The sequence below is a fragment of the Prinia subflava genome, chromosome 13, assembly GCF_021018805.1.
Source record: "Prinia subflava isolate CZ2003 ecotype Zambia chromosome 13, Cam_Psub_1.2, whole genome shotgun sequence".
Classification (NCBI taxonomy): Eukaryota; Metazoa; Chordata; class Aves; order Passeriformes; family Cisticolidae; genus Prinia; species Prinia subflava.
In genome coordinates this window covers 1700583-1723494 of record NC_086259.1, presented here as the reverse complement: position 1 = coordinate 1723494, position 22912 = coordinate 1700583, and the positions used below count along the sequence as shown (strand labels likewise).

Below are 22912 nucleotides of genomic sequence, written 5' to 3'. Positions count from 1 at the left end.
GTGTAGTCTGGTGCTGTTGATGGTCCTGCCGCCTTATCTTGATGGGTCTCCTCCCGGTGACTGAGGAGACTGCCGGTTTTCCCTTAAACCTTTTGTCTATTTCTGAATGTGAGCTTCTGGGGTGGTGCCTGCCTTTTCATAATTTGGTTTAACAAAATGTTACAAGGTATCCTGAAACTTGTATTTTCATACAACACACACATATATATACAGTTTTATAGTTTTCAATAAATTTCAGTAACTATAAGAACATGAATTAACATTCTACATTTTTCACATAGGGCCTGAAGAAGAAGGATATAAATGAAGTTTTGTTAAAAGGGCTTATTTTGGTCTCTATGTGATAACTGTCATCACCATCCTGTAAATAGTTCACAATCCATTTAAATTTTCTTAAGTTGTATTATTTCATGATCAGCTATGATTTATTTAATTTCTATTGTACCCATCACTGAATTATCTGAGCATGATCTCTGAACAAGGCAAATGGTAAAGGGCTGCAATAACTGAGCAGCCAAGAGGGCAAGTCCTATTGGCATATATTGGCTTTGCCAAATCCTCTGGGAGTGTTTTTGTTTCTTTTCCTCTTTGGTTTAAAATGCAATGCATTTTCATTACTTTTGATGACTCACCTCTGAAAGAAAAAGCAGTAGCTGGTTTTGGCAGGGTAAGTGACATTTACAAATTGGCTCATCTCATTGGCAGCAGAACTGCATTTTTATCCTCGAGTGCTGTGTCCAGCTCTGGGCCCCTCGTGGAAAAGGACATTGAGAGGCTGGAGTGTGTCCAGAGAAGGGCAACAAGGCTCATGAAGGGTTGAGAAAATGTGCCATGAAGGGTAGCTGAGGGAGCTGCGTTTGTTCAGTCTGAAGGAGGCTCAGGAGGAACCTCACCGTTGTCTCCAACTCCCTGACAGGACTGTGCAGTGTGGTGGGACTGGTCTGTTCTGCTGGATATTCAGTAAGAACCAGAGGAAACGGCCTCCCATTGAGAGAGAAAATTCAGGTTAGATTTTAGAAAAAAAAATTCCCTGTTCAGGCCTGGGAATAGGTTGGCCAGGGAGGTGGTGGAGTTGCATCCCTGGAGGTGTTAAAAGAGGCCTCTGGATCTGACACTGGGAAATGGTTTATTGGTTTGGGGTTTGCAGTGGCAGTGCTGGGCTGACGTTGAACTGGATGGTCTTAAAGAGCTCTTCCACCCCTGACGCTTCTACAGTTCCAAGTGCTTCCCGTGTGGCCGAGAAGGCTCAGGGCTGTCACGAGGCCGAGGGCGCCCGCGCCCTCAGGCGCTCCAGCGGCGCTGCGGCTGCTGCGCCTCCTGAGCGGCCGGGCCGAGCGCTGCTCTCAGCCGGGCTGGGCCGCCGCTGCCCCTCAGCCCGGAGATCCCACCCCTCAGCCCGGCGGGGCCGCCGCTGCCCCTCAGCCCGGAAATCCCACCCCTCAGCCCGGAGATCCCACCCCTCAGCCCGGCGGGGCCGCCGCTGCCCCTCAGCCCGGAGATCCCACCCCTCAGCCCGGCGGGGCCGCCGCTGCCCCTCAGCCCGGAGATCCCACCCCTCAGCCCGGAGATCCCACCCCTCAGCCCGGCGGGGCCGCAGCTGCCCCTCAGCCCGGAGATCCCACCCCTCAGCCCGGAGATCCCACCCCTCAGCCCGGCGGGGCCGCAGCTGCCCCTCAGCCCGGAGATCCCACCCCTCAGCCCGGAGATCCCACCCCTCAGCCCGGCGGGCAGCGCTGGGCAGCGCTCGGCAGCAGGGACCCGCCTCGCCGCGGGCACTACTCGGACGCACCCGCGCCGCCGGATCAGAGGTATCTGAGTTGTGTCCCATTTACCCCCACTCGGGACTCTCACAGAAGAAAGAGCAGCTGCTGTTTCATCTTTAGACTGTTGCCTTCCTTCCCCCCCCCCCCCCGCCCCCCATTTTATTTTAAGTTTTTTATATGTTATTTCCTTTTTATATTTGGGCTGATCTGGAGTGCTTGCTAAGACTTCAAAGTGGAGCTCTGATAATGAGCTGTAAATCACAGAGAGCTCATCTGAGGGTGGAGGGTGGGAGGGAACTGGAACAGGCCAGGACACCCCCAAGTCCTGTTCCACAGTGCAGCGTCCTCACGGCCTCAGCTGCTGTTGTGGGATTTGGTTTCCACTGGACGCCAACAATCCGCACTTCCCTCTAAGGTTTGGTCCCCGGGTTTCAAAGGAGAAGTCCCGCCGAGGCTGCCTGGTCTACTGACTGTGCCAGCCATGTGCTCTAGTGCTGCTGAACACACACACTGACAGATCTGCACTTCTCCAGGAGTGGGTTTTGAGCTTTGAAGGGATGTTACTGGGTTATTTTCAGTAGCTAATGGAGAAGAGGTAATCTATTTTATATGCAACATTTGCCACATGTTTGTTGAAGCAAATCTAGTTGCTTGTCTTTCCAGCTTGGCTGGTGATGCAACAACAGAGGTGAGCTATTTGCATCTAATTAGTGTAGGCTGGCTTATTACTACTATTTTGTGTACCTTCAGTAGGTTACAAAAGTAAGAGATCTAGGTACGGTCAAGATGTAGCCTTGTATACATTCAGTTTTAAACCCCTTGTATTTCCTATATTGTATAATTGTATAAACATATATTTAATTAAGCTCTTCTGAAATGCAGTTAGCTCCAGAGCGAACTCATTTTTACAGCCTTTCTTTTGTTTGGATGGTTTTTGTTTTTTCTTAGGTTGACGGGAGTGGTAGCAGTAGGACAAAAAAAGGGGAAGAAGTCTCACAAGCTTTTCCCTGTTGTGGCAGGGTTGGATTTGCAGGAAGATGAAATGCATATATATTATCACTTCTGAAAGGCTAAAGGGAGATGAACTCTACATTTTCCCTCTCTAATGGAAGCAGCAAAGGCATGGGGGTGATCAGTAACTCTAAACAGAAAGCAGGGCTAGCTATCTTCATTAAGGTGAAGATACTGCTTCGAGCACTTTACTCCACTTTGAGAAGGAAAACTAATCCATTATTAAGCTGAATTTGCCACGGATTCAAAGTTTGTACCTGGAGCTAAGTAATTTTTTGAGAAATTGTAATAGGTTACTGTGATCCTTGCATCAACTTTTTGTGTTTGGGACTTGGGGCATGTTTGAGGGACCATCTTTCTGCCTTCAAACTGGAGTGTCACTCTGCTGCTCTACTCTCAGAGGCTGCCACGTTGGGTGTGTGAAGAATCGATGCTGTGGGGTTTGTGGGTTATATGGTTCATGTAATGTGACAATGTCTTTGGGGAATTTAAATAAATTCTTACTCCAAGGAATATGTGTCTGTGCTCATTGCCTTTGGTTTGATCATTGCTACTAGAACAATGCTGATGGTTTAATGGCTCCTTGAGCAGCAGCAGGCTGAGTGTTGTATAGTGTTCAACCTTTAAATTGAACATTACTTGATGTTAGTGCCAGTTGTTGGCTGATGGCAAAGTTGGCCACTCTTGTAAGGAAAATTGGATCAGCTTTGTTGTGATCAGTGATACAGAGCAGAGGATATTCTTTACTGACGGGGACATCGACAGTGCCCCTCAGTGGTAACATGGAATTACCTGATTTCTACAGAATGTCCACTTTCAAAAGATGATAACCTGGTTATCAAATCAAATGCAGGGTTATTATAAATTGCTATGTCTCTAAAGGAAAATTTTCCGTACAAGAATACATTAAACTGTGTGTGTGAGATGACAGAGTAAAAGCAGAAAACTGGTTAGAGTACATTTTAGAAAAATTATGTCATTTCTACTGCATATATTATAAACACTGCTAATATGAACAGAACTGAAAACACTTTATCCTTTCTGTTGTAGAACAAGAACAGAGATAAAACAAAAATGAACACTCAAAACGTGCAGAAAAATCAGTGTGGTAAGATATCTAATATTATTTGTCCTTATAATCTGTATCAATTTTACAAAGTTCTAGAAGAGTATGATAGGCCTGTCGTGGGATGGTGAGCAGTTGAGAAAATGTGCTTTTTCCTAGTTGCCAAATTTTAGATAATGTATTGGATATGCAAAGGGTCAATTAAATGACAAACCTACACGCACGCCACCACAAAGTCACTTTTTTTCTTAATTTGCTAATATTTATCTACATTTTCATTGTATTTTAACTTCTTTAAGAACCCCCAAACCTTGTAAGAGTTTACAACAAACAATACCTTCTGTCACAATTAGAAATAATTATCAAATAAGTCTTTTAATTATACCCCGAAGACTAAGAAACAGATTTTCCAAGTCTGTTTACCCACCTAGGGTTGTATGCAGGTGCCCAGAGAATATTTGGTAATAAATCATGCTTTGGTGCATGATTTATGTCTCCTGTAACTCAGTACCATGGAGCAGCCCTGTGGTCTTAGACCTTTTCTTACTATGCCGTAGATTTTCAACTGTATTTGCACTCTGAATATTTTGATGGTTGTGTATTATTTACACTTAAGGCACCTTGCAATTGTGAATTTAATATTTAGTAGTTTACATCACACTTATTAACAGTTACTAGTAATTAAAGGCCAGAAATATTGAAAGGAGGCTGTTACTCTACAAAGGAAATCATGCTCAAATAACAAACTGAGGACAGAAATATTTCTAGGTTTGTTGTTTGTGGGTGAATGGAAGTGATGTAGCTCCATTGTGGCTCATTTTTGCCCTTTTTTAAAATACATGTACATACTACATTTTGGATAGGTTTATTCTAATGCTGACTAGATTAATATATAGAAAAGATAAAAATTTTAATGAAGTTTTTTGTCTTTGCTCCTAGATATGAAAACAGATCTGAACTTACTGCTTGAATGCCTTAAATATCAGATGGACTGCCCTCTGTCTCAGAAAGAGGCTTTGATCACTATCTATTCCATTTGCCAACAAAACAGTAAGAAAGGCTTTTCCTTAGAAACAATGCTGTAATTTATGCTCACCGTGTAAGTTAGGAAACTGGTGGGCACCGTAAAATGTTGTCTAAAGGATATAAGGTTTGAGATGTTGGAAAATCTTAGAAGCCTTTCATTTTGCAGAGAAACAAAAGCAAAAGTTTCTGTTCTTTTTTCCTCTTGTAGGTGAAGCAAGTGAATACTTCCGAGAAATTGGTGGTTTAATGTTTATAAATGATCTTGCCAAGTCGAGTGTTCATTGCATCGTAAAGGAAGCAGCTTTATTTACTTTGGGGTTTATTATAGAGAGTAATGGTAATAAAAATAATATTTTTTGTATTTCTGAGTGTGTTATGGCCGCCTGTCATTGCTTGTGCTTTGTCTCAATTTTCTTTTGGTCTCATAAAATGAGACTACAAGATTGTCAGTTAGAGCAAGGGACAGTGAAGGTGCCCCTGTTGCCCTGTCCATCCCCAGATTTGATCAATGCCTTGTTGATTCGTGCACACAGGGTGTCTTTAAGTTACCTGTACTCCCCTTCTCCCTCAGCAGTAAGTGTGAAATGACTCCTGGATTGTCCCAAAGCTTGCCAGGGTCCTGGGTGGTGTAGAACTCATTCCCAAGGGAAGCCCTCAGTCACTTCACAGTCCTGCCTTGTCTCCACTCCCCACATACTGGCCACAATGGAGACTTGATAATTTAGGATTATGAGTGGCTTACTTTAGGATTTAATGGTTTTCACTTTCTGTTTTCAGTGTATTGTCAACAGACTTTGTGTACTTCTGCATTGTTTGAAGACCTCATTTTATTTTTAATTAAAAAGGATTCTGGTGTGAACTTGAAAAGAATGTCTGTTTATGTCATCTTAGTACTGGTTTCAAATAATAGTAAGTTGGGTTTTTTCTATGTTACAGCAACACTCTTTTTCTATTTGCCAGTCAATTTTCCAAAAATTTGGAATATTCAATAAGTAATGTTTTGGTGAAGTTAATTAAAAATATGAATGTTTGCATGTAACTGAACCTGAATTGTCTAAGTAGATCATTGCTCACTGGGATTTTCTTAAACAGCAGAATGTGGTTTAGTTCTAAAAATATAGTTTGAAAATGCAGACCCATAGTTTCTGAGAGTTTGTAGAAAAAGAGAGACATAGAAAGGTTATTTACCAATATGTTGATATGATTTTGTATTTAGTAATGGGGAGGATGTGTACTTAGGAAAGGGAATGCGTGTATGTAAATTAAACTTGATATTAAGATTTTGTCTGCAGTTGCATTTGTCTCTGGAGTCTTGTGTGTGTTCTCTTTTAGAGGATGGGCAAACCTATGTCAGAGATACAGGCTGCATCAGCCTGCTGCTCCAGTTATTCAGGTAAACAGGGTTCCAATTCAAACAGATGAATAATGGACTAGGTAGCAGCTATGTTTCCTTGACTATTTGGGACTTGTTTTCATTGTCCTGAACAGAACAACCCTCTCCACCTCTGAGAACAGTCTGTCAGATGAAACCACTGATCCCTGCTATCAGCTCTGGTCCTCAGTGTGCAGCACTCTCTGTGCCTGTGTGAACAACCCCCAGAATGGTACGTGTTGCTCTGAAAATTGTAAAAGAAGTTTAAAGATATTCTCCAAATTGGTAAAGCTTTGGTTTCACTTTTACTCTTCAGCTGAAATTTCATTTCATTGCGTATTGATTTGGGGTAATTTGTTTTTATTTTTCCAGAAGATAATCAAAACATTTGCTGTTCAGTTTTTCCCTATGCCAAAGAGTGGCTCGAGAGTTGCACAAAGCCTGAGATAGTTCGTCCCATTTGTTCATTTCTTGGTCTCACAGTTGCAAATAACTGTAAGTGCAGCTCAAGCTTTACACAGTTATGCATTTGATAAAAGTATGTTTAATTAGAGAGTAAAATGTTTTTTCTTTCTTTTCAATTTCTACAAAGTAATTTGCTGTTCTTACAACTTTTACTCTGACGACTGTATTCCACCATCTTTACTTACATTACACTGTGCTTAAGTCCACAAATAGCCACAAATTGATTACATTTCAGAAGGTCAGAAAAACTATTTGGAAGCTGTTTTGATTAAAAGTATTTCTAAATAAAAGTCATTATTTCATGACTGAACACAATGACTTGGGTAGAACTCAAACATAATGTTTGCCATTTATGTGCACATATTAGGGTCATGTTTTCCTGTAACTAATTTATATGCAGTTACTATATTTCTTGAGATTAATATATATCCAGCTTCTGATGTATAAGAAATGTAATGACTAACACATGCACAGAAAAACTGATGGACTTACTTGGTGAAATGCTTAAATAATTTGTGAACTCTCTTGCTTAAATCACATTTTTTCTTTTTTCACTAAGTATATGTGCAGAAATATTTTGTTTCTATTGGAGGATTGGATACATTAGCCAAAGTTCTCCTTGAGCTTATGCATGATTCCTGTTTGAGTCACTCCAGCATGAAACTTGCAGTGGTAGTAACAAAGACTCTGGATGCCTGCATTGCTAATAATTGTGAGTGAAAAGACATTTTTTATCTATGGTAATTTTAAAATGCAATTTTTAAAGTCTTGTGCTGGTGGAAAAATTATATAAATGGACACTGAAAGGCAGTTAAATTATATCCATCCCAGTGAATGTTGCAGTGTTTTTTAAAATTCAGAGGTGTAAATGGGGAGTCATTCAGTTCACCTGAGGTGAATTACTGTCCCATTGTTGCTAAAATAAATACAGAGAAATTTAAACCCTAATGAAAATTTAAGGTACGATGCTACAGCTAATCCTGGGTAAGTAAAGCTGAGCTCTGGGCCTGGATTTGGCCAGGCAGTTTGGATCCTGGAGTTAGGCCTATGCCTGAATAATAAATTGTGGAGCTTTAGTAGTTCAGAAGTGGAGCTGAACAAATGTGGTGTTTCTGCACAGCACACCTCTGCTCTGGTTTGCTGGCTGGGTACTGCTCTCCCAATGAGGTCTTGTGTATTCCATCAGAAGGTTTGGAGAGACCTGTGATTCCTGATGAGCCTGTGCTGTGGCCATGGTTGATGTATCACGCTTCTGCCGTGATAAGAGTTTCAAATGGAAGTGCACCAAAGTTTAAAAGCATAAACCTGCTCTAGTTCTGAGTGTAGTTTCAGATCAGCTGGTATGTGGCAGGAGTAGGCCTCAGCGTCGATGGACCTAGCAGTGGTGTTCCCTCATGCTCTGTGTGTCAAAGCTTATTCAATTCTCTCTGGCTCCTTGCTGGGGCTGATGAAGGATGCAGAGAAACTCAGCAGGGATCTCGAAAACTTGTACAGCGCAGAGTCCTCATTCTTCAGATCTTCTGCCTCATGTCCATGGAGCACAGGCTGGGAGGATGGGCAGGGCTGGATTTGGGAGCAGCACAGGAGAGATGGGGTAATCTGAACTGTTAATGGCAGAGCAGGGCAGGGCTGAGCAGGCCCAAGGTTTTGAGGGGTCTGTAGAGTTCCCTTGAAACCCAGCATTTTACACTTGGATAATTCCTGTATACTCATCATCTAGTTTATTTTCCTTCCAATTATTTTAACAAACAGCTGCCATGGGTGTTGTCTTGGCGAAGTATCACACTGTGTCAGAGCTGCTGAAGCTGCTGTCCAATGAGACACTGAGCACAGGAGAAAAAATCAGTATTCTTCTAACAATTGGACACTGTACTGAAGTTTGTGGTAAGATTTGCTTTTTCTTTTTCCTGTCTGTCAGCTTTCCTAAATTCTCATACACTGGCTCCTCCAGTGGTGTCACTACATCAAGACTGGAACATGAGGGAAATTTCTCTTAAATAATATAGTGTCAATATTCGGAAAAAAAGTTTTCTATAATGTACCATCTTTAAATTTTAAAGCTTGTTAGCAAGAAGTGTCTTTAGTAGCTTTGAAAAATAGACTAATATGCAGGAATTCAGAGCTGGGCTTAGGGATCACAGGGAGTAATTAATCCAGGCCTGAAAACTGCTACAATCCAGACATAGCAAATGAGTTGTCTTGAGCTCTCTTTTCATGGTCCTTGGCGCATACAGCTTCTGTCCACTGCTTACAAGGGCAGTAATACTTGTAAAAGCCATGTAAGAGCATTGGTTTTCAAGACACATAAGCAGTATGTAGCCCTGAAATGTTTTTGTCGTGTTCCTTGGGGCTTGCCCAAGCATATCTGGTAAAAATACAGCTCTTCAGTTGATATTTTGTAGTAGTGAAAGCAAATAGAAAAGGGAGTTCATTTGTACTACTGTTTTTTCTCATTTATGTTTAGATAAACTAGAAAAGGGGCTTATATTCAAAAATTCTGGTTGGTTTTTATTCTCTGAGTGCTAATAACATTCAATAATTAGCTCAATAGGTCATAAATTTATTTTAACAGACTTTTTTCATTAAGAATTATTGAAACAAAACTTAAAGGAAAATATCTTTTGAATAGAAAAACAGTTAAACCAACAGAAAACTGTTTCTCTTAAATTGTCAGCGCTGTTATTAAGTTAATTAAGTTTATTTACATTTATTAAGTATATTAAGTTATCAAGTTTAGCAAGTTATCAGTTCTATGAATACATACGTGAATGAGATCACTATAAAAATCTAGCTAATTACATGATAAATGAGGAGGAACAGATGGGCCAGACCAGGATTAAACTACTGATTTTATTTTGCTAATTATAAACCTTGAGATTTTGATATTTCTGCATCTCAGGCCTCACAAAAATGTAGCATATCTAGTCCAAGAGCAGGTAATGGAAGAAAAGAAATACAGGAGTCATTATTCAATATTTTAGGCCACAAGTAAATGAGCTTGGAACTCCATCCTATAATTTGTCTCAGTCATCCTTCAGTTTTCTTACAGAATTGTGAGTTCCGGTTAAATCATCCTGTGTGATGTAAAGCTCTCCCGCTGTCACTGCAGCAGGCTCGGGTCTATAATGAAAATCTCCTTTTTTACAGAAACTTAAAGAAAGTTGCCAGTGTTGGCTTTTAAAATTACTGTAAGGTTAAGGTGTGTGGGGCTGAAACCAACCTATTTTCCTTTACTATGTCCTGTTCTAGAAGAAAACCAGTGTGATCTGCTTCAGAACAATGGTCTGCCACTTATGATTCAGGTACTGACAGAATCTCAGGACGAGGAACTCATCAAAGCTGCTACTTTTGTGCTGCAGAACTGCAAACAAATGAGTAAGCTTGCTGGTACTGCTTTAAAAATCACAGTGATCATTTCTGTGCTCTGCTGATTCCCTAAGTGATTTGAGCTTTGTAATTCTGTGTACTCCAAGAGATGTTTGTTTTCTGCACAGAAAGTTGCTTATTGGTCATCAAGAACTGACTTAGGCAGAAAAAAGAGAAGTAAAAATTCCAGCAGGGTTGCAATAATGCACTTGTGAAACCTTTCCATGCAGGGTCAGTTCTTAAAGCTTTCCCATCTATCAATTCTGTGGAAAATACAAACATTGTCATTTAATACCCAGTGGAAACTCTCTTCCTGGGGATGTACCACTAGAGAGAGAGAATAAACCAGGAGATGATCAAGCCTGAAATCATTATGACTAATTAATTTCTAATATTAAGAAATCTCGATTTTTTTTTCTGAAGAAGGATGTATTTTTAGGTCCCCTGTTTCAGTTTTTTATTAATTATCTGTACAATACCACCCATGAAACAGAGAGACTTTAATCTCTAGAGCATGGAGGGTGTGCAATTGCTAATTAGGAAAAAACAAACCTCTGTCTACATTTTTGTGCTGCAAGCACAACTGAGAGGTTTGTGTAAGATTGAGGGGGTGTGGGGATTTGTAGTGTCCATTAACATGGAACTGTTTTTTAAAAAAGCAGAGACTCATACTGGTAAAGAACTCTGAGTTAAGTCAATGAAAAAGTAATTTTTTTTCATAGCATCATTGTGCAAACAGTTTACAGTAACTATAATTGCAAGCTCAGCTCGTGTAACTGCAGCTTATATTTCAAGTGTGTTAACATTTATGTATAAATTTAAGTTTTATAAAAATTGTTATTTTGCATTAAATTATCGGGGCTGATCCTCAGCATACTAAAATATAATATATACTATAAAAATGTTAACTGATAAAATTTAAAATATTAATGTTGTTTTATGTTTTATAAAGCCGAACAGCTGTCCCTGAAATTACATGATAACTCATTAAGTGAGAACAATGCAGAAGAATTGGATGTGCAAGTAAGGAAAAGGTGTCTGCAAGACTACTGGAAGAAAGCAAAAGAAATTTTACACAGAATAACTTTGATTGAAAAAGAGCATGATGAGGTTGGCCTATTTACCAAAATAGGATAAAACTAATCACATCTTTCCAGAGTTAAGGAGAAAGCGAAAGTAAATCCTTAGTATAATTTCAGTGTGAGCAAAAAAAAAGCAGGAAAAACGTTGGATTTGTGTGAAACTACAATCTGCAACTTTTATCATTGTTGTAGATCAAGTTGCAGGTGTGCAGAGAATGGAGGCATCTGTATTGTATGAAGTATTCTAGTTTATTGTAAACCCAGGTTTTCTATGAGATAGAAAAAGAAGTTGAACTTATTGCTGGACATTCAAACCTATCATTTTAATATTTGCATGCATGAAATGTTCAGGGTTGTATGGGTGCGGTGGGATAGATGATAAAGGAGAATGTGAACATAAGCTGAGATACAGTTGTTTCATATTTTCCTTGTGCTTTAAAGCTGCTAAGTATCGGTGGGTTTGAAAAAGCAAGTTTATGAGTTATTTAGATGTCTCTTAAGTTCTAGCAGCGCCTTGCATTTTAAGCAAATTTCCTTGCTTCAGCCTGAAATTAGCACTTAGTAAGTACCCCCTCAACACCTTCAGTGGCATTGTTGTCTTGTTGGCTCTCAGCTCAGTCGGGGGTTTTCTGAACCTTCTCTGGAATTTGCTTTACTATCAGAGTTAGACTATCTAGTTAATCCTGTTACTGGATTTATTTAACATTTTTATAAAGCTTACATAGTCACTAAACCAGTATTTTTCAATACAGGAAAATGTACAAGGAGAAATATTTGTAGATGAATCTTCAGTAGCCAATTCTGAAGCACTAAAATCCCATGAAGTGAATCCTGCTGATCCAAAGAAGTGCACAGAAAGAACACGTAAAAGTGTCTGTTGTCCACAGTTGATCTCTAAGTTGAATGATCAGGTTCTTGCTCCATCTGTAACTTCTGCACCACAAAAAAATGAAACAGTGAACGCTATGGATGCAGCTTCTACCAGACAAACTGAACAGAGGAACATTCCGTGTTCAGTTACTGAGCTGCAAACAGACAGTGTACCTCCAAGTCACAATATCAAAGGAAAAACTGCTTGTGGAAATAATCAGTCTGGTCTTCAAGCAAGGTAAGAACCTTACACCTAAGGAGAAATACTGTTATTTTGCTTTAGTCCCAAATCCCAAATTGACTTGTTTTTAAATTATCTGTTACTAGCTATGGGGTTTTTTTATAGTGGAAAGTCATAGCCCTCTGGTGGCCCACTAGAGATTGTTTTTGAGGGGACAGATGAAAGATGACAGTCATTGCAGTAACAAAGCTGCTGATCTCTCACTGCTGGTGTTGTACAGAGAGCCTCTTTCAGGACAGGTTTGAGTGCCTTCAGCATAGTGCTGAAAATCATCCATGGCTTTTGCCCCAAAGTTCTCACTGATGTAACAGCTCAAGATTTAACCCACTGGTTTGGACAAAACCACAATGGTTTCTGTAATGTGCACTTACTAGGGAAACAACAGGTAGATAACTGCTTGGAAAAATACTGAAATTGGAGTGTTTGCAAAGTAGGGGGAAAGTGTCTGTGCCTCTGCTATTCCCTCGTGTTCCAGTGCATGGGAAGAGAAAGGAACAGCCCTGTTTGGTCATTCCCTGTTCTCTTGCTTGTTGCTGTCACACAAATGCTAATTTTCCTCTTGTTCTTTTGCTGCTTGTGTTTATCTTTCCTATTGATAAACCCAACATTAGTTATAGCTAGCTTGCATTAATATATACAGATTCCATTCTGGAATGTTTATATTACTATTCCAGTTTATATCTGGAATATTCCTCAAGACAGTCAATGGAAAAGTATGAGCTAAACTACGTTTTGGGTGGATTTTATGTTTTGTTTTGGGCTTTTTGAGTTCCACATTTTTATTGTGCTCTATTAATGTGTCCAGCTGCACCTTGCTCTGTGCAGTTTCGTGGTATTATATTGTTACTTTGCAACTACCACAGAAATCACCAAGAGCCTGGATATTTTCCATGGTACATTCAGGTAAATTTTGCTTTGCTGCTGGTTAGCATAATTTCTCAGCTTCTTTAGTTGTTGTTCTGGGCTCTGATGCGCAAAACTGTTAAAAATATCAATTTAAAAAAAATCTCTCCTTTTGAATATGTGTTTGTGTGATCCCAGGAGTTACTGGAAGGTGTAACTGTGGATCAGGCTCCTTGCTCCTGCAGCTCCCAGAGGGCGTCAGGGACACAAAAGTGCTTGATCAGGGTATCATAGCAGCGTGCACTTGGTTATCTTTATGTGAATCTGAATTGCAAATTTCTCTGGAAACCAGTGACAACTCTGCACTCCCTGCTGCACAGACTGCAAGGAATGCCAGTCACAAATCTCTGGGAAACAGGTTTTAACATGCACTGATTACATGCTGGGTGCCATAAGTCCAGTAACTGGGGATAATTAGAGTGATTATTGTAGAGTTTTTCTCCTTTATATATTTAATATGTTTTTTTGTTGTGCCCTTGGAATGTGTGTATTTATTTGCAGGTAAATGTGCGTTGTTTTTATTTCTTTTTGGTTTTAATTTGTTCACATTTTGATCTTCCCAGTGAACAGTTATTTAAACAACCAGCAGAGACTGTTAGAAATATGAAACAGACATGCACATCAGGTAGAAACAGCTACACATATTCCTTTCTGAGCTGATTTTGTTCTTAATGAGATTTTAATTAGTTTTGTGTATGTTTCACTACTTTTTATCACTTGATATGTATCATTAGATGACAGAAGTGCCTTATGTGTAATATCCTTTAACTAGTTTGCATAGTGTTGGAATTTATATTGTACCAAATTATTTCAGGACAACATTTATCCTACTTTTCTTCTAATACATATTTTAGCTTTCTTTTTAAAAATTGATTTTAAGTATTCAAATGAATGTATCAGAGATTAAGTTTAGTGTTTAATCTGTACTGATTAGTGAAAGCCACTAATAGAAAATGCAGGTTTGGTCCTGTGCCTGTAAGGCTGGGATGGAACCTACCTGTGAGTGACTTTTGCCTGATGCTGTTCCTACATGGTTAACACGTGTTTAAGAGAAAAGTTTTTCAGATTTGCAGTAAACGTAGTCTGATACCTTTATTTCACAACTGGGATCTGTTCAATCAAATATGTATTCATTGTTTAGTTTCCTGATAATTTATAAAATTGCTAAGTATTCATTAGACTAGAATTTGCCAGAATGGGAGCTTTACAGGTGATCTCCAGATTACACCTGTTTAAACTGAGAATACGTACTATTCCAATACATTACATTTTTCAGCATCTGATTCCAAACAGGAATAAAGTTTATAGGGCTTAGTTAAGCAATGTGGGTTTACAGGGTTAATATGTTATGTTCAAGTTGGAGTAATATCTTTTGGGAGAATGATGAAAAAACACAATTGAACATGGTTATTCTGGAATTACAGAAATGTGAGTGAGAGACATTTAACTTGGGAAATTTCATTTGGATTTTCTGCTGTTGTGTTAATTAAACTTTAATAATCTACAAATAGAAAATGCAATTGAATGTCGTTATGCTGATGCATGATTACCATGGCAAAAGACAGGTTACACTTCTTAGTGACTTTTTTCCTCCCCCATTTAGATCAACATTCATTCTGCTCAGAGAAAACTGGGAGAGTCAAAAGTACTTCAGCTATATCATCATCCCATAAAATGGCAGATTCAAGGTGTTTAGGTAAATATTATCTTAGCTCTTTCTTTCTTTCTTTCCAGAGTACATAAAGAAGCCTTAAAGAGCCAGCAGTGTAGTAAGTGGATTGACTTGACGGAAATTATAACACATCTGTTCTATTACCTCTTACATAATAACAAAACCTGAGCTGCTCTCTTCCCTTCCCTTCCCTTCCCTTCCCTTCCCTTCCCTTCCCTTCCCTTCCCTTCCCTTCCCTTCCCTTCCCTTCCCTTCCCTTCCCTTCCCTTCCCTTCCCTTCCCTTCCCTTCCCTTCCCTTCCCTTCCCTTCCCTTCCCTTCCCTTCCCTTCCCTTCCCTTCCCTTCCCTTCCCTTCCCAAACCTTCCCTTCCCTTCCCTTCCCAAACCTTCCCAAACCTTCCCAAACCTTCCCAAACCTTCCCAAACCTTCCCAAACCTTCCCAAACCTTCCCTTCCCTTCCCAAACCTTCCCAAACCTTCCCTTCCCTTCCCAAACCTTCCCTTCCCTTCCCAAACCTTCCCTTCCCAAACCTTCCCAAACCTTCCCAAACCTTCCCAAACCTTCCCAAACCTTCCCAAACCTTCCCTTCCCAAACCTTCCCTTCCCAAACCTTCCCTTCCCAAACCTTCCCTTCCCAAACCTTCCCTTCCCAAACCTTCCCTTCCCAAACCTTCCCTTCCCAAACCTTCCCTTCCCTTCCCAAACCTTCCCTTCCCAAACCTTCCCTTCCCAAACCTTCCCTTCCCTTCCCAAACCTTCCCTTCCCTTCCCAAACCTTCCCTTCCCTTCCCAAACCTTCCCTTCCCAAACCTTCCCTTCCCAAACCTTCCCAAACCTTCCCAAACCTTCCCAAACCTTCCCTTCCCTTCCCTTCCCTTCCCTTCCCTTCCCTTCCCTTCCCTTCCCTTCCCTTCCCTTCCCTTCCCTTCCCTTCCCTTCCCTTCCCTTCCCTTCCCTTCCCTTCCCTTCCCTTCCCTTCCCTTCCCTTCCCTTCCCTTCCCTTCCCTTCCCTTCCCTTCCCTTCCCTTCCCTTCCCTTCCCTTCCCTTCCCTTCCCTTCCCTTCCCTTCCCTTCCCTTCCCTTCCCTTCCCTTCCCTTCCCTTCCCTTCCCTTCCCTTCCCTTCCCTTCCCTTCCCTTCCCTTCCCTTCCCTTCCCTTCCCTTCCCTTCCCTTCCCTTCCCCTGACAAATTGCAGTTTTGGTCCATGTAATAATGTGAAAACAGAACATACAGTAACTTAAAAGGTGACCCCCTACTTAGAAGAATATTTGAGCAGGTGTTTTCCTCCTTTCTCTGCTTGCAGAGAGCAAGGAAGAACATGTAGCTCTGCTCATTTCCCTTGTTTATTCTCCTGCTAAGCCTCCTCAGTGTTCTGTAGCGCTTCTGTTCTCTCTGCCTCACTGCTGTGAAGTACAGGCAGGCAGGTTTATGGTAATCCATGACTACAGCCCTCAGTTACCCCAGGCTCTACTTCCTCAGCCTGCTCCATCAGTAGGTCATGAGAATGCTGCTGGTACTCTGGGTTTTTGAATGGATTTTGTAATCAAGCCGATGTTTCTTTATTTAAAAACCCCCAACAAAACAAAAACCCACGGAAAACCAAACAACTCCCAAAGCAGCCCATAACCCACCTTTGAACATTATTTTTATCCAAGCTGTCAAACTAAATTCAAGCTGAGCTTTAAGACTGCTTTATCTTAAGGTAAAATGTTAGAGATACGGACTTGTGCCCTTCCTGTGACTCATCATACTAGTTCTCCTTCAGCTGATGTAACTTAACCATGAGAGCATCCATAAATTACCCTACGAATGTCATAAAAAATGAACAGCAAGGCTTCCTGTGAGGGAATTCATGCCTAAATGAGACTTACCATTGATTCAGATTAATACAGGTAACTGTTAAAACACGAAGTTTCAAAAAAAAAAAAATAGTACATAATATATATATTTTTTGGCTCCTGGATAAATGTGCAAATGGAACTGAGTCCTGTGTTTTCCCATCCCACCATTGTTTGTAGTTCTGTTGAGGATCAATGCCTCACTCAGTACTTCTGGAGTGGAAGTATAACTTAGTCCCATAAAATGTTGAAAAAAAAGATTTTTTTAAGAGAGCAAATACAAAGTATTTCAAGAAGGCACATAAAAATGACATGAGTATGGAAAACCTGAAGTCAGATTGATCCTAGTGAGCAGAATGAACTACTGAATTTTGAGACGGCCTCTTCAGAAGCTGTGATTGCTATTTCTGCAATATGCTGTTTTTTCCAGGTTGCACAGCAGGAGGACTGTCCTTGAACAGTAAAACCTTCACCAAGATGTTGCAGAGTTGCCTGCACAGGTGTGAGCAGCACAGAGCCATCCTGGAAGCTGAAGAAAGATACCGAGGGGAGCTCCGCAGGGTGGCTGCTGGTAACAACAGCAGATCAGCAGCTCACCAAAGTATGGAGTTTATGTTCAGTACTTGGAACTGCTCCTTTAAATTGCATTTAAAATTCTGAACTTTTTATTTGCTTCTGATTGTCTTGCTGTTTTAAACTCACTCATGGAGTTTGATTTACAGTGATTTGTACTAAGTGAGATCAGAAGTGGCCACTTCTGTTTTGAAGGATCTTGTGTGTTTCTTGCCATGGTGACAGATGCTCATTAGAGGCTTTGATAAGACTCGCATTTGCCAGAAATAGTTAAGTCCTAAGAGAAAGGAATGTATTAAGTTGAAACATGTGTGAGTAGATGTATGACATCACACCAAAGTAATTTCATTCAATATTACACACTTACAGTCTAGGATACTTAGAAATCTTAATTAATTGAATAGAAGCACATCCTATGTTTTTCTGGTTTAAAGGAGGAATTCTGAAAATTAAGAAGTTATTACTCACAGGTATTTGTACAGGTGTTCATCTTATATTTTCCAGAAATGGTGCTGGCCCCAGTGAAGAAAGACAGGCTGCGTAAAGAAATACCAACTTTCAGGAGCAAGAAGGATAATTTCCAAAGTAAGAGCTTGGTTTGGAAACTGGTGTGAAAAGCCCTTACAGTCTGTTAATTCTTTTGCAGAACTTTACCAAGGGAGACTGTGGATAGGAAGTTATTATCTTTTTTTTTTTCTCTAGATTCTGAGAATTATCTATGTATTATTAGGCCAGAAAATGCATATTCTATAATAATGAAATTGTGTAATGCACATTATTTCCCTGCAAAGTTATCTGGCACTTGCTGTGTTGATCCTGTTTTGAATCCTGTCAGGCATACCTTCCATGGCATTTGCTGTTTCTCAGTTTTGTGGCATTGTTTTCTAAAATGGAGAGGTTTAGTCAGGCTCAGGGCAGAGCTCAGCTGTCTGAATCTGGATCCAGCACCACTCCTTTGGCAGCTCCAGTCATGTTATTCCATTAGACCCATTCCTGTTCCTGCTGAGAGCTCTGCTGAGAACTTGGGGCTTGTGATAAACAGCTACAAGGGGAATCCTTTAGAATGAATTCTTCTTTGAAACAAGAATTGAAATTTGAATTTTGAAATTCCCTCCAGAATTTTATTTTTAGTTCTCTTATTTTCAAAAGCCTTGTTTACATGGTTATTTTATTTAATTAATGTCCAGCAAAAGCTTTTAGGTTGATTTTTAAATGTGTTCATGTTTTTCCCCTTCAGATTTAGATTCAGAAATTGACTAATTTGTCTCATGAAAGCCACAAAGACATTTTAAAATGTAAAAAACCCAACCAAAGCAACTGGATTTCATCTTGAAAGCCCATTACAGCAATATATTATCTTAATCAAGTACGCATTTCTTGTAAGCTGAAGTAAACTGAATTTTCCAGTCTTTCTTCCAAGACCAGTTTAGTGCTATGGCTCAAAAGATGGTTCTCTTTTAAATTTTAATTCCTAAAACATAACCTGTGTTTTATGATTCAAGTTTTTTTCTAAGAAAGATGTGTAATGTTGTATTGTTTGGGTTTTTATTGTTTATTTTTAAGGCATTCTTTTGACTCCAAATAGAAAAGACAAATCTGATACTTCAGAGAGACATGAACATAGTAGAAATATTAGGTGGACTAGCAGCTATAACTTGACACCTGCATGTGAAAAGTGTGAGTATTACCAGAAAATGAATTCTCTGATACGCAGAACTGAAAGATCAGTGTGTGCATTTAGGTCAGGGCATTGAGATAAGCACCTGCCCTTGCTATTGGTGACAAATAGCTATGAATTTAAATAAACACACTTTCTCTCACAGAAATCCACTTGAACATCAATAATACTATTATTTGCTTCTGGTTCATCAATAGTTCTTATGTCTTAATGTGGATTTGAGAAAAAGATCTAAGGAGAATGAGATATTACTAAGAAAGCAATGTTTACATATTCAGATTAATTAGAATATATGCTCCATTACAGTTGTATATTCAGTTTTTCAGTAGATTTTAGTTAGTTTAAAGTGACTAAGTGGCCTCCTTGTTCACAATTTCTTAGCTTTACAAAAAGCCCAAGATGCTAACCTGAAGAGACAGAGAGTTGAAGAGATGTGCAGCCAGAAATGTCAGCACTTAAAAGAAAATTGCACACATTCACTTGACAAAGATGAGGTTAGTTATGCAAAGCCTAATCATGCACTGACATGTTTATAAATGGCCAAATAAAAACACTAGGAACTGCGTAGTTTCTTTTTTAGCCACTTTTAACAGGAGCCCAGTAGCAAAATGAACCTTACTAAAAAAATACTCCTGTGTTGATTCTAGTCCAGTCACACTGATTTAACCCTGAATTGAGTTCAGCATTTTTCAGCTGACATCTTTTCAGAATGATGGATCTGGAGGTCTGATTTTTCCCATATTGATGAAGATTTGCACAGTATGGAAGTAACAGAAAGCAAAAGGAATAAACTCACTAAAAGAATAAACTATGTAGGCACAACAAAAGGGAAGATCACAAAAAAATACTTCATTTCAGTAAGCAGTGACAGTGAAGAAACCTTGAAGGAGCATTGTTCCCTTGCCAGTGTGACCATTTCTTTACAACTATTTAATGCCGAATTGCCAGTAATATGGTACTTCCATGTGCAAAATAGTATGTAGATCTACATAATTCCCAATGACACCAATATAATTATTTGCAGGGCAATGAAATGCGTTCCCTGGCTTTGAGCATGAGACCTTTGAACAAGAGAAGAGCCCGAAAAGATTTCACAACAGAAGAAATCAACTGCCTTTTGAAAGGAGTCCAAAAAATGGGCAACCACTGGAATTTGATTTTGTGGTCTTACCCTTTCCAGAAAGGACGGACAAGTGTTGACCTTTCCAAGAAGTACTACAGGTTACAGGTGCAGGTACAGTGAATTTTCTACTGCTGGCAAATGCTGTGAGCCCAGTTTTCATTGTTAGTCCCTGAGCTGACTTGCAGAAATAAAGACAGGCTTTCAGAGTGTGCAGCCATGGGATTGTGCCTTGTGTCAGTGCAGTGGCCATGAGAATGCCCAAGAGAAGGGTCTCTGGTGTAATTCCATCAGGGCTGGTGCTTGGAGAGAGAGAACTAAAGTAAGGGAAAGACCAGAGAGCCTTGGAAGCTGCCACTGCCACCCAGCAGGGTACAAAGAGGATGACAGTGTCACTAAGGACTCTGATTTAATCCCTGTGTTTATCAGGAAGTTGCTCTCCTCTCTGCTCAGCCTGTTGTGATGCTGGTGTGAGAGGCTCTGCAGCAGTTTCCCAGTGGTTAATCCACGCATCCCTCACACAGGAAGCATTGCTCCTGTGCTTTGGAGACCTTGGGAGCAATTAAGTGACAAGCCTTTGTGTGTTGAAAGCTGGTCTGTAATAGTGCAGTGGTTTGGGGCAACATTTATTTTGGTATTTTCTCTTTTATCTCCGTTTTATAGATGAAAAAATCCCACAAAGGACATCAATAACATCATCTGAGAGTGCTTTGGATTTCATTGCAGAATTCAAGAACAGCCTTTGTAACAGTGAGGTATTGCCAGAACAACTTGAGCCCTTGGAGAATTTAGGTTGGCTTGGACTCCTGTTTTTCAGTGACAGCTGACAGAATTGCAAATTTAATTTACCATAACTTGACCATTTCTTTAAGTAATGCTATCATAGGCAACAGAATCTCTATCAGTAAAAATTACACTAATTTGGAACCTAATTTAACCTTCTTGAGCATTTGATTTATGCAACTCTTGAGTTAACTTTTTGTAGCTTGCTCTATACCATTGGTAAGAAAAGGCTGTATTGCTAAAATGAATACTTTATGTCTGAAACTGCTGTTAATGTTGTTGTGTCTGAATCTTTCCTCTTAAAAAGTAAAATGCTTAAAGCAGGTGGAATATTTTGTCAAGCTTTGAATATGCTGCATGTGCAGAAAAATGTCTCTGTGACAAAACACTGAGTGTGTGGTTAAATACTTGCTGTGCAGAGGAGGCAAATCTTTCACTGTTATAGAGATTCTGTACTCACTGCTGAACTGAGTAGGTATGATAGAATTTGGCTTCTGATTATAGTTGGACAGTTTTCTGTTGTATTTTTCATGTAAGTGAGCAGAATCACCATTTCTGCTAATTATACTTTTTTTATAGGAAGCTTTACTGAAAGCCTTGGTAATTTGATTTTTCAGCGATAGCCTTAGTATTTCAGTTATATTTTTTTACTTGTTCTGATAAAGGAATGATGAATCAATAGTTAATTTATTATGGAAAAGGTTTAGTTATTGTATTAGCACTAGGGTTTCACTATGATGTGGCTTAAATGCTTCAAAACAGGCAAGGTAACCAAAACCTGATGGACTTCCAATAAAGATTATGTCAATGATGCAATAAATACATCTTCCAATAATTTCAGCTGTTGCAGTTTGGGGGTTTTTATTATTAAAATATTGAAACATCTATAAAAGATGTCTCTGGGTGGAGCTGTTGTCAGTAGCAGGGTTGAGTATCAGTGGAACTCTTGGCAGAGTGGGAGCCAAAAGGGCTCCCGAGGTGGAATGTCCCCAAGGAGGACATTGGACCCTTCACACTCCAGGTGTTTTTCCAGGGACTCCGGCCTAATCCAGACAAGCTGTAACTTCATCCTTTGAGTGAATGTGTACTAGTATCCACATTATCAAGGCCTGAAATACGGCTAAAATATGTCAGATGTAAATCTTTACTTGCCACAAGGTGAGAATGTAGCAATACTGACAATTTACCTCACCTTAGGTATAGTTCAGGTTGGAAAGGCCCTGTGGAGCCTTTGGTCTCCTCTTTGGAGCAGGGCTGAGGTCAAAGTTATTCAAGTTGTTCAGTGGCTTGTCAAGTTCTGAGACTCTTCAAGGAAGGAATTCCTGTTACCTCTTTGGGAAGCCTCTGCTGGTGCTTCACCTCCTCTCAGAAGGCAGGGGCTGGAACCACGTTATTGGAACATTGATGATTCCCTTTGGGATCCCGAAGGGAAGTCATGGATCAGGCAGAAACCTGAGGTGTGAATTTGTGCAAGTCAGTTTTTTGCTCTCTTTTGGATTGACTTCAGCACCGGGACCGGGGCTGCACTGGCGGGGCACAGCAGGGTCGGGACCGGGGCTGTGCGGAGGTACCAGGGCAGGTGCCGGGGGGTGCAGGGAGGTACCTGGGTGGGTGCCAGGGGGTGCAGGGAAGTACGAGGGCAGAAGTATCAGGGCAGGTACCGAAGATCAGGAGAAGGTACCTGAGCAGGTCCCGGAAAAGAGATGTAGGAGAAGGTACTTGAGAAGGTACGAGGCAGGTAAGGAAGGTCGGGAGGAGATACCTGAGCAGGAGCCAGGGGTGCAGGAGGAGGTACTGAGCTGGGCTGGAGGGGATGCAGCCGGAGGTGCCTGAGCCGGTGCCGGGGATGCAGCCGGAGGTACCGGAGCCGGTGCCGGGGGTGCAGCCGGAGGTGCCGGGGGTGCAGCCGGAGGTGCCTGAGCCGGTGCCGGGGGTGGAGCCGGAGGTGCCGGGAGTGCAGCCGGAGGTGCCTGAGCCGGTGCCTCTCCCGCGGGCAGCAGGGGGCGCTGGCGGGCCCAGGCCGGCGCGCAGGGCGGGGCGCGGCCGGGGCTGCCCGGGCACCGCCTGATCGCGGGGCGGGCG

The 22912-nt window shown here is 40.8% G+C and overlaps 1 protein-coding gene and 1 long non-coding RNA gene across 4 annotated transcripts; one reads left to right on the top strand and one right to left on the bottom strand.

Moving 5' to 3' along the window:
- Window positions 1-1684: 1684 nt before the first annotated feature.
- On the top strand, window positions 1685-22015 carry TERB1 (telomere repeat binding bouquet formation protein 1). 2 transcript variants are annotated; one of them, XM_063410375.1, is made up of 21 exons: window positions 1979-2451; window positions 3825-3882; window positions 4780-4890; window positions 5075-5203; window positions 5644-5775; window positions 6199-6259; window positions 6355-6470; window positions 6611-6733; window positions 7263-7415; window positions 8456-8587; window positions 9953-10078; window positions 11022-11179; window positions 11904-12259; window positions 13729-13790; window positions 14769-14861; window positions 17107-17277; window positions 17754-17834; window positions 18813-18926; window positions 19309-19421; window positions 19952-20161; window positions 20711-22015. In XM_063410375.1, exons 1-21 carry the CDS (start codon window positions 2389-2391, stop codon window positions 20738-20740), a joined length of 2592 nt encoding a protein of 863 aa, XP_063266445.1. In that variant the 5' UTR covers window positions 1979-2388; the 3' UTR covers window positions 20741-22015. The 2 variants fall into 2 exon arrangements, 1 of the variants encoding a protein (XP_063266445.1); XR_010082045.1 differs by lacking the exons at window positions 1979-2451; window positions 19309-19421 and adding an exon at window positions 1685-1808.
- On the bottom strand, window positions 17350-22287 carry LOC134557408 (uncharacterized). Of its 2 annotated transcripts, none has more exons than XR_010082046.1 (3): window positions 22160-22287; window positions 17718-17785; window positions 17350-17526 (listed from the first exon to the last, which is right to left on the bottom strand). It is a non-coding gene; the product is annotated as an uncharacterized LOC134557408 (long non-coding RNA). The 2 variants fall into 2 exon arrangements; XR_010082047.1 differs by having other exon boundaries at window positions 22023-22281.
- Between the last annotated feature and the right edge of the window lie 625 nt (window positions 22288-22912).